This window comes from Eublepharis macularius, chromosome 7 (assembly GCF_028583425.1).
Source record: "Eublepharis macularius isolate TG4126 chromosome 7, MPM_Emac_v1.0, whole genome shotgun sequence".
Lineage (NCBI taxonomy): Eukaryota > Metazoa > Chordata > Lepidosauria > Squamata > Eublepharidae > Eublepharis > Eublepharis macularius.
This window is the reverse complement of record NC_072796.1, coordinates 107,057,994-107,074,112: the sequence shown is the minus strand read 5'-3', so window position 1 is coordinate 107,074,112 and position 16,119 is coordinate 107,057,994. Positions and strand designations below refer to the sequence as shown.

General features: G+C 40.8%; 1 protein-coding gene across 1 annotated transcript in view; it reads left to right on the top strand.

Annotated features, from left to right (window-relative positions):
* Nucleotides 1–16,119, top strand: part of PIP4P2 (phosphatidylinositol-4,5-bisphosphate 4-phosphatase 2) — a 42,205-nt gene that overhangs the window by 17,925 nt on the left and 8,161 nt on the right. Inside the window, exons 2-5 of the mRNA XM_054985432.1 lie at nucleotides 5,503–5,651; nucleotides 8,179–8,285; nucleotides 10,015–10,138; nucleotides 13,429–13,481. Coding sequence (XP_054841407.1) covers nucleotides 5,503–5,651; nucleotides 8,179–8,285; nucleotides 10,015–10,138; nucleotides 13,429–13,481 — 433 coding nt within the window. The remainder of the gene's footprint in view (nucleotides 1–5,502; nucleotides 5,652–8,178; nucleotides 8,286–10,014; nucleotides 10,139–13,428; nucleotides 13,482–16,119) is intronic.

Here is a 16,119-nt window from a genome sequence, read left to right as displayed (position 1 = left end):
CCAACTTGTCCCATCTAAATTGGATTTTCTTCTGTTTCAGCTTTTCAGTTAAATAGATATAGTCCTTGCGTTTCCTCAGAATTCTGAGTGGTATATCCTTTAACACAATGACTGGAACTTCCTATATGGTTAATTTCTTCCTGTAGTGTTGTTGTAAAATTTGGTCTATCTGACAAAATGCACCATGATGTCCTTTGGGAGTTTATTCTGTGTCACATACCTGGTGGGAATTCTATATACTTTATCTAGTTCCATCTCTACTTTTGGGATGTCCCACTGCATAAATTCTGCCAAGGCTTCTACCACCCTGTATATAACATCATCTCATGTCTCCTCCACACCTCTCAAGTGAAGCACATTCTTTCTCCCTTAATTCCAGTAAAGCTAAGTTGTCTTGGTGCTTCTCAAACTCTTTATCCAGCACTGCTGTTTTACAGTCCAGAGTCTGCACCTGATTATTCAGCTCTTTTACCTCCTCAGAAGTTTTCTTGACAACACCTTCAATATTTTTAATTTGCTCAGTTAAGTCTGTTTTGAATTTTGTAAAATTATCTTCCATTTTCTTCTTAAAAGAAACTAGTTTATCTCTTAATTGGTCAAGAAATTTTTGCATTAAATCTGTGGATAAGGAAATGTCAATTGAACATTTTCTCTTGTCTTGTGACATTGCTCCACTAGATGGCTCTGTAAGACCTTTAGTTAAACTGTTATGCCAAGTATCAGCTGTCCAGGGTCTACAGCCCAACCCCTGGACTTACCTGGAGAAGAGGACGGGAGACCCCCAGGAGACAGTGGCCCAGCTGCCTCAGCAAACAGCCAGACACAGCACCAGCTGGCCACAGGGAGAAGGGAAGAGACACCCAAGCCTCAGAGGGTTAGAAGGTGCAGGTGGAGGCCAGCTATCCCCACCCTCTAGTGGGAGTCCAGGGGGCCAGGTAGGGAGAATGGGGGCAACCCAGAGGGGGCTAGAGCAGACGGGGAGGACCAAGACAGCAGTGAGCCAAGCCAAAGCCTTACCAGCCAGAGAGGAGAAGCAGCCTCAGTAGTTCAGAGTCACGTCCCAGCCTGCAGCCCAGCTGGAAAGCAATCACCTAGCCCAGGGGATGCTAGGAGCTAAGCAGCTCCAGGTGGAGCTGCCTGAGGCATTCTGTGGGAGAAGATGGATGGCCAGCCACAGAAGCTCAGCTGTGCCTGTCTTCAGCCATCAGCTCAGCCATGGAGGCTGGACAGCCAGTCAACGAGGCACAGGTGGACCGGCCCAGTGCCTCCAGCCAAAGGAGTACAGGTGCAGCTGCCTGGGCCAGCTAGGGCCATGGTTAGAAGGCAGCAGGAGGGCGTGGTTGGCAGGTGGAGCATGGCTAGGCTGAAGGGATAAAAGGGAAGCCCACCTACAGGGTGTGGTGGGTTGAGTAGGAGTGATGGAGTGGAGTTGGAGTGGAGCAGAGTGAGATCAAAGGGGATGAGTGGAGCAGGCTGAGCAGGCCAGCGAGTGGACTGAGAGGGAGTCTGGGTGAGGTATACTGCCCCTCCTTCCACAGAGCAGGGTCCTGCAGCATCCCTGCCACCCCTTTGATGTCAGGGCTGGACAGACTGGCACCCCACCCAGCGGTGGCCATTTTCCTTTTGTTTTCCTTTTTTTGGTTTACATTTCAGGAAGTTTTCAAGGTCATACATTCAGCCAGGTTCTAGTATGGAAGTTTTAATCAGTCCAGCAAATACAGCAAATATACTTTCTTCAAATTTCAGTTCACAAATTACTGAGACAAACAAAGCTTTTGGATCCCCTTTAGTCTGTTAAAACTGTCTCTGTGCATTGTGATTTTTAATGTCAGATTTATGTCAATTTATTCTTTTGTGCAGGAGCTGACCTGTTTGTCCAGTGTAGAGAGTGAAAAGGCATTGCTGACACTTGATAGCATATATAATGTTGGAAGATGAACAAATGAATGAACCTGAGATGGCATAACTGGTGTTGTTTAGAAGCAGAGATTGCACTGTCAGAGTGAATATGGGGACAGAATTAGCATCTTGGTTTATTGCAGACCCTAGCCCCAGAGTCCATGTCCATGTTCGGAAGTGCATTATGTGACTAAGACATGGTTTAAGATTAGGGGGCTGTCTCTAGAAAGAAAAGGTTTGCCTTCCAATACTTGTGTGAGAGAAGAATATCATTGTCCAGTGTATGTTGCAAGTCATTAATGATGCAGTGGTTTGAGTTGAGAGTTGTGTGTGACCAGGGCTGGCACGCCCATTGAGGTCAGGTAGGAGGTGGCCTCAGGGCGCAGGATGCTGGAGGGGGCGCCGGAGAAGGAGCGGGGGGGGCAGGAGCGCACATCATGGACCTGCAGCCTCCTAGCCCTCCCGCCCCGAGCCACCGCCAGCACACGCCCTCGGCCGGGCTTAGCAGCTGCCAGCAAGCGTCTGCGGTGGTTCAGGGAAACCGAGCGGGAGAGCTCAGAGGCCACCTGCGCGCCATCCCAGCTGCCTGCCACAGCAATCGGGCTAGTGGCGCGTGCGCCCATGATGATGTCACACATGACATCATCATGCAGGCCGGTGTGTGTGTGTGTGTGCACATGTGCGGGTGCCTGGCCAGCCAGCCAGCCACAGGCTCCGAAAACCCTGGCACCGCTGCTGTGTGTGACCACCAGTAGCGTTCTGGTTTTTGTTTGGGCCTGGTCTTGTATCAGATTATCCCTTGGTATCTTTCTGGCTTTGTTGATCTGTTTCCTTACTACATCAGGTGGGTATTGTAATTCAAAAAATGTCTGTTGTAAATCCTACAAGTAAGAATCTCTGTTAGAGGGATTGGAACAGATGTGGCTGGAATGTAGAGGATTGTAGATGATGGATCGTTTGGTGCATTTAGGATGATCACTGGAAGCATGAAGATATGTTTGCAGATCAGTAGGTTTTTTGTATAAGGTTGTTCTTAAACTTTTGTCATGAGAGCTACTGTAACACAGTGGTTAAGTAGTTCAGATGCAAATTAGCACTTTGGTGGTTTGAATCGCACCAGTGCCATGGGCTCAGCAGGTGTTCTTGGCTAAGCCACTCCTCTCAGCTGCAGCTCCCCAGCTGTATTGTGGGGATAATAATAACATTGACTTTGTTCAGTGCTCTGAGCAGGGCACTAATCTGTCTAGAAGAGTGGTATATAAGTGCAGTTATTATTATTTGTCCAGTGGTGTCCATAAAATATACTTCCTGTGTGAATTGATTCATGGTCAGGTTGATGGTGGGGTGGAAATTGCTGAAGGCCTAGTGAAATTCCTGCAGTGCTTCTCTCCTGTGTGATTCTTGGCAGAGGGAGGAGACTTTCTGAGATAAAGTGGATTATAAATTAGGAATATTATCTCTACAGACTTGTAATTGCCTTTCAGGGTCTACTAGTCTAATTTTAGCAATCAAACTTGGTATCAAAACTGAGAAATGAAAAGTATGTCATTGACTCTGCAGTATCCTAACTATACAGCTTCCATTCTTTCTGAATTGGTTATATCTGTATTCTAAAGTTGTTCTGTTGCATCATATTGTTTTCTGCTTAGTGATGGGAATGTTGTTGTATTACCTACATTCTTATATCTTAGTTTTGTAAACCACATGTGATGTACACCTTGGTGGAGGAAAAAATGGCATTTCTTGAGCTTGTGTTGATACTTTGTCTTGGTGGGGAACATGTGTAAGCGACCTATGTCTGTGTAAATGTGGCCCAGTTTCCAATTTAGCTCAAGTTTACTAGAGTGGCCGGAACATAAGGAAAACCCTTCCTTCCTTTGTCTCATTTCAATGCTAGAGGAACTGCTGCTATAGGTTCTACACCCTGCTTAAAAGAGAGCTTCTAATCTGGAGAACAACACACAAATGCTAAAAGGGATTGCTGACAAAATTCTGTGCATAGGTTTGAAGAAGTACTGAGAATCTTGGATAGATTCAAACCAGAAAGCATTTACTACTGACTTAAGCAGTCACAGTATTATCAACTATAGAGCAACAATGCTCACCATTAAAATGTGCATATGTGCACATACACACACACTGTACAACATGCATCATTCAAGGAGGAGAGGCAAGAGGCCAAAGAGGTAGAATAAGATGGTAAAACAGAGGTTAGAACTACCTATCTGGGCTGATGCCAAGCCAAAGTCTAATATCAGGTCAGCAAATAGTTCAAAAATAAATAGAAGGGGGAGGTAGGGGATACACACAACTGTGTGCCCCAAGCCGGCTAGTCTTGGGCAGGTTAGAGCATGCTTGCCAGGGTTTCATCAAACACAAGTGAAAGCACAACTGAGAACAGAGCAGCTGGCAGGACTGGGCACAGCAAGGCACCCTATAGAATAAGCCCAGCCCAGCCTTAACATAAGTACAATTTGGGACTGATTTTGACCATGAGAAGTGTGGAACCTCCGAACTAATCTCACAGGCCAACTTGGGAACATCCTTGGGAAAAACATAACATGTAGTTAGGGCCTTAGGGGGGAATGCTACTGTGTGTTGAGTTATTTCTAAGGCTTGAGTCCTAGGGTGACCAGTTCATACGTATTAAACATTCACTGATTAATTATTGAGAGGTTCTTCCTGATTGGTTGTCTCAGTCTGACAGCCAAGTAAAGGAAAGGAGGATTGGTTTCTTTCTGAGTTTGTTCTTTCCAGGGAGAAATTAAGATGAGTTATGCCTGCAGCTGTCCTCTCTGTGCTGGCTCTTGCCTGAAACTCACTTCAGTGGACATCATAGGACTGGCAAAAGGAAATGCTATAGGCACAAATATGGGAGAAAGATATGCCAAAACAGAGGCTCGATAGCAACAGCATTATAAATACAAAAAAATCTGCAAATACAAAATATTCAGATGTTCCATAAAAGATCATAATATAGTCCTCTCAGAATGTACATGTAAAATTGTTTCCTCTAATATCAAAAATGTCTAGCATGTGATAGGTTAGCATGTTGGTCAAAAGAGCTTCACAAATAAATAAATAATAAGTAGCGTCAGAAACCCAGTTTTAGAAAACTTTACGTTGAACATGATTGTTTGATTTGGCGTTTACCACTTAACTGAAGGGCTAGTAGGAGAGAACAAGATGGGATCCAGTTGATTGACGACTTAGTCAGGCACGTAATACTTGCATCCCTGCTGTGAGATGTCACTAGTTCTGTCTTAGAGCAATCTGCTTGCATTCTGTTTCCACTTTCTTTTGCAGACAGTGCTGGGAAGCTGAGGCGATCAAGCCAGGACCACAAAATTAGTTATTGTTGTACCTTAGGTCAAATGCATCAAACTGAGGGACTTTGAAACAGGATGGCTAGAGCTCTGGGGATGATCTGTGCTGGCCCAGAAGGAATTCATTATTGACAGGCTAACTTGCAGGCTATATTAGGAGTTAGTATTTTTTCCCCATCTGAATAGCTAATTTATTGATGCTTTTTCCTCTCTTAGCTAGAATCTGTGTGGGTTTTTTTTGTTCTGACGCAATTTACTTTTCACCGTTTCTTTTCAGCCGAACTCCCACCTCCATATACCGCTATTGCCAGTCCAGATGCAAGTGGTGTTCCTGTAATCAATTGCCGTGTGTGCCAATCGCTAATCAATTTAGAAGGGAAGCTTCACCAGCATGTTGTCAAATGCACAGATTGCAACGAAGCTACGGTAAATGGTTTTAAAGGCTGTTTGTTTTGTGACATACTTTATGTCCTTTCTGTCTTGAGAGCAGTAAGTCTTAGCATTCAGTAGAGAAGAATGAGAAGGGTTATTGCTTCAAGAAAATCCAGTGGTAACACTGTGACTGAAAACAAATAACCAACCGGTGTCAATGTTGCTTAGGCTTCCAGACCTACGGTATTTTCAGGTGCCAGGAATTGGGTCCTGGAAAAGACCCTGGAGAGCCACTGGCAGTCAAAAATGATAATTTATTATTTATTAAAATTTTTATATCCAAACTTTCCTTGTGGTTTAAGGTGGCTTACCAATCATAATTGAAAATATTCCCATTTAAAACAAAATAAAAGCCAAAATAATTCCCTCCCCACAGAAGATACCTGCAGTTTATAGCCCATTCAAAGCCCTGACGAATAAGATGGCTTTGCACTTGTTGAGTTAGTTGGAACAATGGGCTGGGGCCGTGGCTCAGTGGTAGAGCATCTAGCTCCCAGGTTCAATCCCCAGTTAAAAAGGTCAGATGTCAGCTGATGTGAAATATCTCTACCTAAAGCCATGAAGAGCCACTGCCATTTTGAGTAGACAGTGCAGAACTTGATGGCTCAGTAGCACTGCATATGCTTGGCACGCAAAAGGTCCCAGATTCAATCCCCAGCATCTCCAATTAAAAGGATCAGGTAGTAGAAGATGTGGAAAAACCTCACCCGTAGACCCCAGCGAGCTGCTGCCCGTCCGAGTAGACAGTATTGGCCTTGATGGATCAATGGTCTGATTCAGTATAAGGCAGCTTCATGTGTTTAATAGTTTGACTCCGTACAAGGTACTACATGTGTTTTAAAGAGGATTAAATGGTTTTGGTTCTTGAGGTTGTTATATCTGAAAATACCAAATCCAGTCCTTTTCATTCATATTGTATTAATGGAGGTGGTACTTCCTGAGATTTTTGAAATTAGCAGATAAGCTCATTTGGGATTCGTTTCCTAGTCCATTCACAGGAATATTAGCTTCTTTAACCTGGAATGCTATTCTCCACCCATCGTGTTTGCTTAGCACACCTCAAACCATTAAGGCTCAAAAACCAACATTCAAAAAGAGCCAGTAATTGTCTTGATTGTCATCTTAAGGGGGAGAAGGGATGAGTGTCATCTTAAGGGGGAGAAGGGATGAGTGTGCATGTGTTGGCTCCATACCTCACTAAATACGTTTTTTTTTTTTTGAAGAGCTGGTGCTAGTATTATGGGCTAGGTATGCAAAAATACTTGGCAGGAAGGATTGCTCCCTTCTTGCCTCTTAGGACATGCTACACATGCTTTGTGAAGAATAGGTGGAGGTGGGTGGCTCAGCAGGCAGTGGTAGTTGACTACAGTGCCTCTATCCAGTTTCTAATTTTTTTGCCTGGCTATGAAACCTCAGGTGCATTGGGCTGCTGTAAGCTGAAGAGTGAAGGAGAGCTAGAGATTTGAGAAAGAAAAATATGATTTTTTCTTTGTATGAGGAGAAATGAGCTTGAAGGAGAACAAAGAGGCAAATTCATTCAGAGTAGAGATGGGCACGAAACGAACCACGGAACAAAATTCTGTATGGAATGGCCAGTTTGTTTGCACCAAAACACGTGTTCAGTGGCAAAGCGTTTTTCTGGAACAAACGAATTTTTCCAGCCATTCTGTGGCTGGTTTGGAGTTTCATAGACCCCGCGCCAATTTCAGCCCATCAGCTGAACCCAGTGTGGGGTCTGTGAAACTGACAGCCCCTTTCTCCTGCCGCTCTGGCAGCAAGAGAAAGAGGCTGTCAGTTTCACAGACACCGTGCTGGGTTCAGCCCATCGGCTGAAACCAACGGGGTCTGTGAAACTGATAGCACTGTTCTCCTGCTGCCCAGGCAGCAGATGAAAGGAGCTGTCTGTTTCAAATGCCTCACACTGGATTCAGCATCCGGTGCAAGGCAGTTGAAATGCCACGGAACCATGAACTGGGAAAAGGTTGGAAGTTTGTGGTTCGAGATTCCGTGGAATGCTACGAAGCATGAATCATGTGGTTCGTTTTTTGGGGGGATTCGTGCCCATGTCTAGTTCAGAGCAGATTTGTATGTGGCATCAGTGTTTCAATGGGAAATACTTTTCAGTAATAGTTAGATTTAGTCGTTGCATAAGAACACAGGACCCTCATTTAGTTTAAATTCTCCTGTTTGGCAGCCAAAGGCTTTCCAGACAGCTAACAAAACCAACGGTTCACTTAACAAAAGCATTAGAATTGAAATTAGACACATCGCTGAGCAGAATAAAAATAAATAATCACAGTTTTTGACCAGGAAGAAAACATACAAATCATAGATCAAACATACAATAAAAATAGAACAAATAAAAATACCAAGAACTAATGTTGTTGTACAGCAAACTAATGTTGTCCACAGCCTTGAGTTGTTTTATCATTATCTGTTGCACTGTTCAAATACTTCAGTATTTTCATTCGTTTACAATCAGTGCATTATATGTGTAATTTCTTTTTCTTGTTTTGTGTAGCCAATCAAAAACCCTCCTTCAGGGAAAAAGTATGTTAGATGTCCATGTAATTGTCTTCTTATCTGTAAGGATACATCACGGAGAATAGGATGTCCAAGACCCAATTGGTAAGGGCTGTAGAAATTACATTTTGTTTGCTTCCCTTTATCACAAAAAAATGTCTCATGAATGAAGTGGCTTTTCTGACTATTTCTCTTTTTAATCAGTGTTTCACTTAAACTGTGTCTTCTAGCTGATGTATATCCAAATCAGTCCTTTTAAGGAAGAACTCTTGCCATGTTCAAATTAGACAGAGGAATATTTATTGGGAGTACTGATAGTTGTGCTTCTTATTTTTCTTTATTAAAGTCTGCACTGAGCCCTTTAATTTCTGAGAAACTCTATGAATAATCTATTACAAATGTCACGTAATGGAACTTTCAGAGGAAACTGCTTTAATGCACAATTTTATTACAGCATCATTATTACTCAAGAACTAGGAACAACCCATCATGTTTCCTTTTCTCAGTCTTTACACAGACACTTATAGACTGAAGTTACTTAGCTGTTTTGATTTAAAGAAGTGAGCTGTGGCTCACAAAAGCTCATACCCTACCTTAAATTTTGTTAGTCTTATAGGTGTTACTGGACTCTGGCTCTTTTCTACTGCTACAGATGGACTAACTGGGCTACCCATCTTGATCTGTTTTGAGCTGATATTCATTTTGTTCTTTAACTTGATAATGTCAAAACTAACAGTGTCGGTCAAAACTAAGAGTTCAAACCTATACTGAGTTACTCCAGCCTAAACTCATTAACTTCTGTCAGCTTAGAATGGCATAACTCTGCATAGGATTTCACTGTAAGTGAGCCTGAAAGATGCTTAAATGCAGTAAATTAAAGTGAAGCAAGTAATTTGGTATTATACTGTATCCAAGTTTTAAAAATTTTGTTTATACATAATACTTTATATACACACACAGCCATTAGTAAATCCTATGCTATGTTAGTAAAGGAAAAAAGTAGTATTGTGACCTGGGCTCCTGAACAAAACTGATGCAAAGGATATCTCCTTCCCTTTGTTCCCATAGTGGTAGCCTCACCTTTCATTGAGGCACTGGGAGCAGCACACAGCTCTTTACAGTGCAGGATTTCCCCCCCGAACCAGTACCATTTTTTGCTCCAGATCTTTTTAACTATTAGCCATGGTGCATCCCAATATTGGAACAAAGGTTCACAGCAGAGCAGAATGTATATATATGTAGAAAGTGAAACAGACTTGCAGTGCCATCGAAAGCAGCATTTGTGTTTTGTCTTAAACTGAAGTCAGTGAGCTTTGAAAGGTGTAACTCTGCTTAGGATGACACTATTGGTGATGCAATGCCATTGGCACGTTACCCTTTGTGGCTACTGAAGTTAGACGCCTAGAGGGATGCTAGAAATATGATGTGTCGTCAAGAAAATGCAGTCTGTCTAGGTGTCATAAAGATAATTGGTCCCAATCTGGACAAAATAAACAAGGTTATATCTTTATTGGAACAACTTGTATTAGTTCACAGTATGCAAGCTTTTAAGTTACTCTGAATTTCTACTGTTTGAATACCTACATACACCTACATTGACAAGAATTTTCAGATTAAAACTGTCAATATCACCCTACCCATTTTACGTCTCGAAGTGTTGCATGATATTTTATATTAAAGTAGGTCCATGTTCAGGTGGAGTTGGGGGTTAAGGTTAGGCAAAACTGGAATGATCTTTGGGGAAGATACCTAGCTACAGAGAGAAATTGTTTAGGGTATTGCCCTTTCCATGTCTTGTTCTGAATGGCATAACCTTTATCCCATCTTCTTACAGTAGACGCATTATTAATCTTGGTCCAGTTATGCTGATTCCAGAAGAGCAACCAGCACAGCCTGCAATACCTGTTCAGCCAGAAGGCACTAGAGTGGTGTGTGGGCACTGTGGAAATACATTCCTGGTAAGGAAAACCAAGCCTCCATGCCAAGGACCACCTCCTTTTCTAAATGAACCCTTTTGAAAAGACAGAAACAGCTATGAGGAGGCACCTGTGTGGACCAGAGCTCTGCTCTCAAGTATTGGCTTTCAGTTCTGTTAAGATATTCAGCAGAGGTTTCAGTTTTCTTTTTTAAAACATCATTTTCCAGAGTTGGTCCTGAGGTATAGAGTTGCTCATGCCACGTACAGTTGGCCCTAGTTTATAATAACAAAATGTGCTTCGTTTAAGTTTTTTTTTATTCTAGGCAGTTCACAGTGTATGTCTATGATAGTTAAGATTGCAATTGTTTTCTTAAAATTATTCTGTGCTTTTAGCTTCTGATAACTGTCTTCAGTCATGCTCTCATTTTGATGCTAATCTCTTGGAAAAATACCACAGACAGGAGTTTTGATGGGATGATCTTGATAACGAAACTGCAGGTCTGGTTTCAACTAGAAACAGTGCTTTGCTTGTCTTAGAACTGACTTCAGAGTTTCAATGGGAAACTAAATAAGCCTTTATAAAATTATCAAGAGAAGGAATTAAAGGGAAGCTGCAGCAACATATGGAGAACAAAGTGGATAAAAGGCTTACTGTAAATCAACTGGAAGATAAACTTAATTCTAATAGGTACCTCAGTGTCTAAGCAGGTCTCCAAACTCTCCTTTACCACAAATAGAAAAGGTATAATTTATTTCCTCTTCATATATTTCAGCTTAACTGTAGTAGAAAAAAAATCTGTAGTTTTGCACTGAACCTGAACCCCGAGTTTTCTGAAATTGTCTTAAGTGTGTGAGTTTTATGATATTCAGGTTTTTCCACTTAAAAGTCCATCTGGAATTACATGTTTTGGCTCCTGAATGAAGACTTGGTTCACCAGCTTGTCTGGACAGCCCTATTGTTGCATTTCATATAAAACTCCCCTCCCCTTGAAGTCTGTAGAATTATTTTGGATAAGTTTTCAGGATTGAAGCCCAATATGGCCTAATGGGGCCCACCTGAAGCTAATGACCCATGCTCCCTCTCCACAGGAGTCAAGCCTGGCTGCACAGGAAGCACCTTCCTGTACAATCCAACATGGATGGATCTGAGGCAGCAGCAACACGAGGCCAATGCCACCTCCCATATTGTCCCCCTCTGGTTTGTCACTTCAAGCTGTGAACCAGCTCCATGGCCCAAAGAAGCAGAGCCAAAGTGGTGTTTGTGTGTCCTTAGAATGTTATGGATCCACATTTACAACTAAGCATACGTCTACCTTATTTTCTGCCTTATTTGCTACCTTTCTCCCCTTCCCATTCACCCCCTCTTCAAAGGGAAAAAACCTGCTCTTCTTAATCTGTCTTCATTAAATCAACTCTATCACCACAGGCACATATATGTTGAAGAGTGTCACTGCTAAACCTTATGTGCCTGATCTGAAGAGATGTGTCCAAGAGATTGAGTATGAGTGAAATGTTTTACTTTTTCTTTGAACAGCACATCCCTCTGTACTCCATGACCAAAGCTGCTTTGTGTTTTGAAAACCTAAATCCAAACCCCACTTGGGTATATAAACCTGATGGTGAGGTTTTTTGGCTTCTGTACCAATCTTACGAAAAAAAGCAAGAAACGTATGCAAATCCTTCCAGTAGAAAGTAACTTTGAAATAGTTTTGACATTATCAGGATCCAGATGTGAATTGCAAGCAACTTGGTCAATTCTGCTACAGAACCTAGGACATAATTTAGTAATGAAAAGTGGAAGCAATCTCCTCCCTCCCATTGTTTCTAATCACATGGAATTATGCCTCAGGAGTATCAATATCTCTGGCTGGTTGTACATGTCTAGTGGTTATTTTATTTTTAGTTTTTTATGTTATTTCTTACTGAGACTCAAGGCAGATTACACAGTGTAAGCAACACAATCAATAGGATGGGACATCCAATGAACAATGGATTGTAGAAATCTAAAACTAAGCAAAAATCTAAAACTTGAAACAAAGCAACAGTATTAACATGACTTGTTAATACAGAAATTACATAGTAGGATAATACATACAGCTAGAGATACTGCTTACCATATACACAGTAGTACAGTGCGCAGTCCCTTTATTAAAGCATCTTCCTGAATTATTCTTTATAACATAGGTCTGGTATCTTTGTAAAAATGGTCTCCTGAATAATGCAGTTAAGCATATTTTTCGGAATTCCAGGAGAGTGAGATCCTTCCTGACCTCATTGGGCATGAGGATCCAAGGCCATGAAGGGCTTTGTATGTGATAGCCAGTCCCCTGAAATGGCCCTTGAATTTTACTTTAGCCTTCAAACAAAATGTGTTGTGATACTGACTTACTTGCTTCTTATTGTAGTTATAGGAAGGAAGATTATCATAGCAAATATTGTTGTGGTACTGGTTTATTCTTGAATGCATCCAAGAGTATAGGACTTTGGCTGTCTTGCCTCCTCCTTATTGAAATCAGTTTACATTCCATATTCCTGATGTGTGTTACATGAGAAATTAAAAAGCTAGTGAAACAATACAGTGAATCAGGCTATTTAAAAAATAACAAGTGATGTAAAAGGATGGAGGGGAAAAAATCAAGCACAGCATTTCCCCCCTACTTCCTACCACTGAAATCTGACATGGTTTGAATGTATATTTTAAAATTATCTCTACACTAATAGTAAACTTACCCTGATCTGATAGCCCAGGCAAGCCTGATCTCATCAGATCTCAGAAGCTAAGCAGGGTCAGCCTTGGTTAGTAATTCGATGAGAAGACCTCTAGCAAAGACCAGGGCTGCTGAGGTAGGCAGTGTCAAACCACCTGTTAGTCTCTTACCATGAAAACACCATCAGGGTCGCCATAAGTCAGCTGTGTCTTGATGGCACTCTCCACCACCAATAGTAAACTTTATAGCTAAAAATTATGAACACTGCAAGTAGCAACAATGCATTTAGTAGCTAATTCTCCCTCGTTTCAAAATGAGAGCAACAGACATATAAATGACATCAAATTGCTAGTTCCCATTTGTAATCAGAACTTATATTATTTCAGATAGTCTTGTAATTGACAAGTCATGGGAAATTGTTTTGTTTGGAAATCCCAAACCACAAAGTGTGGTGATATTGCGTGCAAAAGGGCATCTCAGTGACGGAAGAAAATGAGAATCAAAATATTTTGCTGTGATCCCCCGTGACATTTAACATGAAGTAAAATAAACATTCATGCTGGCATTTTTAAAAACACTCACTCTCTTCCTCTTGACCCACCCCCTTTTTTTTTTTTTACAGTGGATGGAACTAAGGTTTAACACTTTGGCAAAGTGCCCACATTGCAAAAAAATGTAAGTTCTAAGAAGTGCTGTTACTAGTGCTTGTAATTTTAGGGGTAAATTCATTTGGGTCCTTAGGGCTCACTGATGGGCAGATGGTTTTTTTGAAAAAATATTGGAAAATCTGAAAATATTGATAATAAAAGCTCATGATCCATCTTTCTGCTTTCCTCCCTTTCCCAAGTCAAGAGTTTTAGAAAATTCTTGGTTGATTGCAACTGCTTGGATGATCATTGTCTGAAAGGAAAGCTGAAATGAATAACGCCTGGATTATAGACATATTAGATGGTGCTATTGTCAACAGAAATATTTTCAGACTTAAAAGTATCTTAAAAGTGAGAGGAACATGGAGGAGCAAATAAGCTGTTTGGCTATTCAGATGAAAAAAACTTGAAAGAGAATAACTAGCCTAGTTCACCTAGTGAGCTTCATGGGTGAGCATAAACCTGGGTCTCTTGGTTCTAAAGCCAAATATTCCATCTACTCCAACATAGTAATTCTTTATTTAATCCTGCATTTTTTCTTGGTTGTGTGTTGCCTAAACCAATCAATTTTAAACAAGAATGTGCTGTTGTCTGTATTACAGAGGCATGACATTCATTATATGCACATAAAGATATACTGTTCCAATAAATGTTGATACTTGTCTCTATGTGGACTATAAGTGTGGTTTGTAGCTAAATGTAACACACATTGTGACAGTTCTGAGATTTAATTCTTGTGCATTTTAATCCCACCCTTCTAAGAAACTCACTGTAGCGTAAACATAGTTCTCCCTTCCTCAGTTTATCTTCACAACAAGCCTGTAAGGTAGGAGAGGGAGAGAGAAAATGACTGGTCAATGATGCTGCCAGGGAACTTCAGGGTAGTGTGGGGATTTGAATCCAGGTCCCCAGGTCCTAGTCCAGTGCCCTAACCCCCACACCACACTGGCTGTTAAACTGCTTTGCACCTCATAAGTTAAGTTTGGTAATGTATTATAAAAGAAAGGGAACTTCACTGAACTTGCGTTTAGCCCTGCAACGTTTGACTGAACCGTAATCCTTTCAGTTGAATGGGTCTGTTTGAAACAAATGCATGCTCTGGGGTTAGGGAGGGAAGCAGAATATTCATTCTTACAAATAAATAGTATAATATACATTCACATTTTCCTAAATAGAAATAATTTCCCTCCTGAAAACAAAAATGATGTTTAAAACAATTTTAAATAGCTGTAGTGTGCAGTCCTCAGATAACCCTTTTGACAGAAGCTCTTCATTACAGTGATGTCTGGAATAATAGAAAACTCTAAACATGGGCCTGAAAGCCTCAACAGGCAGTGTTCAACTGAATTTTTAAAAACCAACAACAAAAAACCCCTTGCTTCTCCATTTGAATACTTGGAAATTCCTTATTGTGGTAAAGCTCCTTAAGCCAGTCAATCTGAAGGTATTGTGGCAAGAATTTTTTTTTTAATGTTCTAGTCACATGCTAGTCATATGGAACATTTTCTGAACTTTTAGTTGATTTAACCCTCAGCGTTACTGGTTGATCGCATGATATCTTAATGGTTTCTTTGTTCTATTTTAAATTTTATTTGGACATATAAAATAAAACTAAATATAATAAAACTAAATGACTAAAACTTTAGCCTGGAAAACATCCTGTCTCAGATCTCTCTGCATCTTGGTTAGTTTAGCCCTCAATGTAGTATAAAGCTCACACTTTGAAAAAGAAACCATGTTTAGCATTGTCAAGTTTAAATTGCTGTTATGTATTCAGAACTGCCTGGGGAAACAGGAGAAAAGTACCTTTCATTTTCCCCCTGTTCAGTTCCCGTATTTTGTGAAATTTTCACACGTGCTCCTGCTTATAGTGCTCAGTGAAAGGAGCTACTTTGCCCAATATTTTCTAGGGGACCTGTTATAGACTTATTACAATACAGAACTTTTTGTAGAACAATGACACAAGGCTTCTCTCATTTCACAGGAATGAACAGCACAAGTATAGTTCATGTATTGCTAGTTTGCTTTGTCAAAATAAGAAGATGGATGTTAAAAACAACCAATGAATGTTGTTGTTAATACATGCATTCTAATAAGCACCTTTCCTATCCCTTGACTACTCACTTGCAGTCAATTCACCACAAGCTGGTCCAAACACATCTTTAAAATACCGATGAATGATGCTCCTGACTTTTGAGTTTCAACAGGTCTCTGAAGAAAGGGAGTTAGTGATGGCACTGCTATGGTACCACTTTCCTGTGCTCTTGCAGGTACTTGGTAAACATAACAGGACTCTTTCAAGTGATTTTAAGAGGCTGTGACAAAAAAGTCACTAATAACCAGTCATGTGTATAGACTGGTGGGTCACACAAAATTTAGACCTGGACAAAATTGTATATTCTGCTTTTTAAAAAAAAATCCAAATCAAAATTTTGTACTAAGTAAAACCAAATCCTACAATTCTATTAATCATATAAGTTATCTAGTATTTTTCTTACTTTTCAAGCAAATGTCTGGAAACCAACATTAAAGGGAGGAAACTGATTTCTGTACCAGATACATTATGTTTATGTAATAACAAAATGCATACGGGCCTTTTAACAGCTTCTCCTTATAGCCTACATTCCCATTTCAGCATTATCAAAAATATTACAAAAAACTGATTC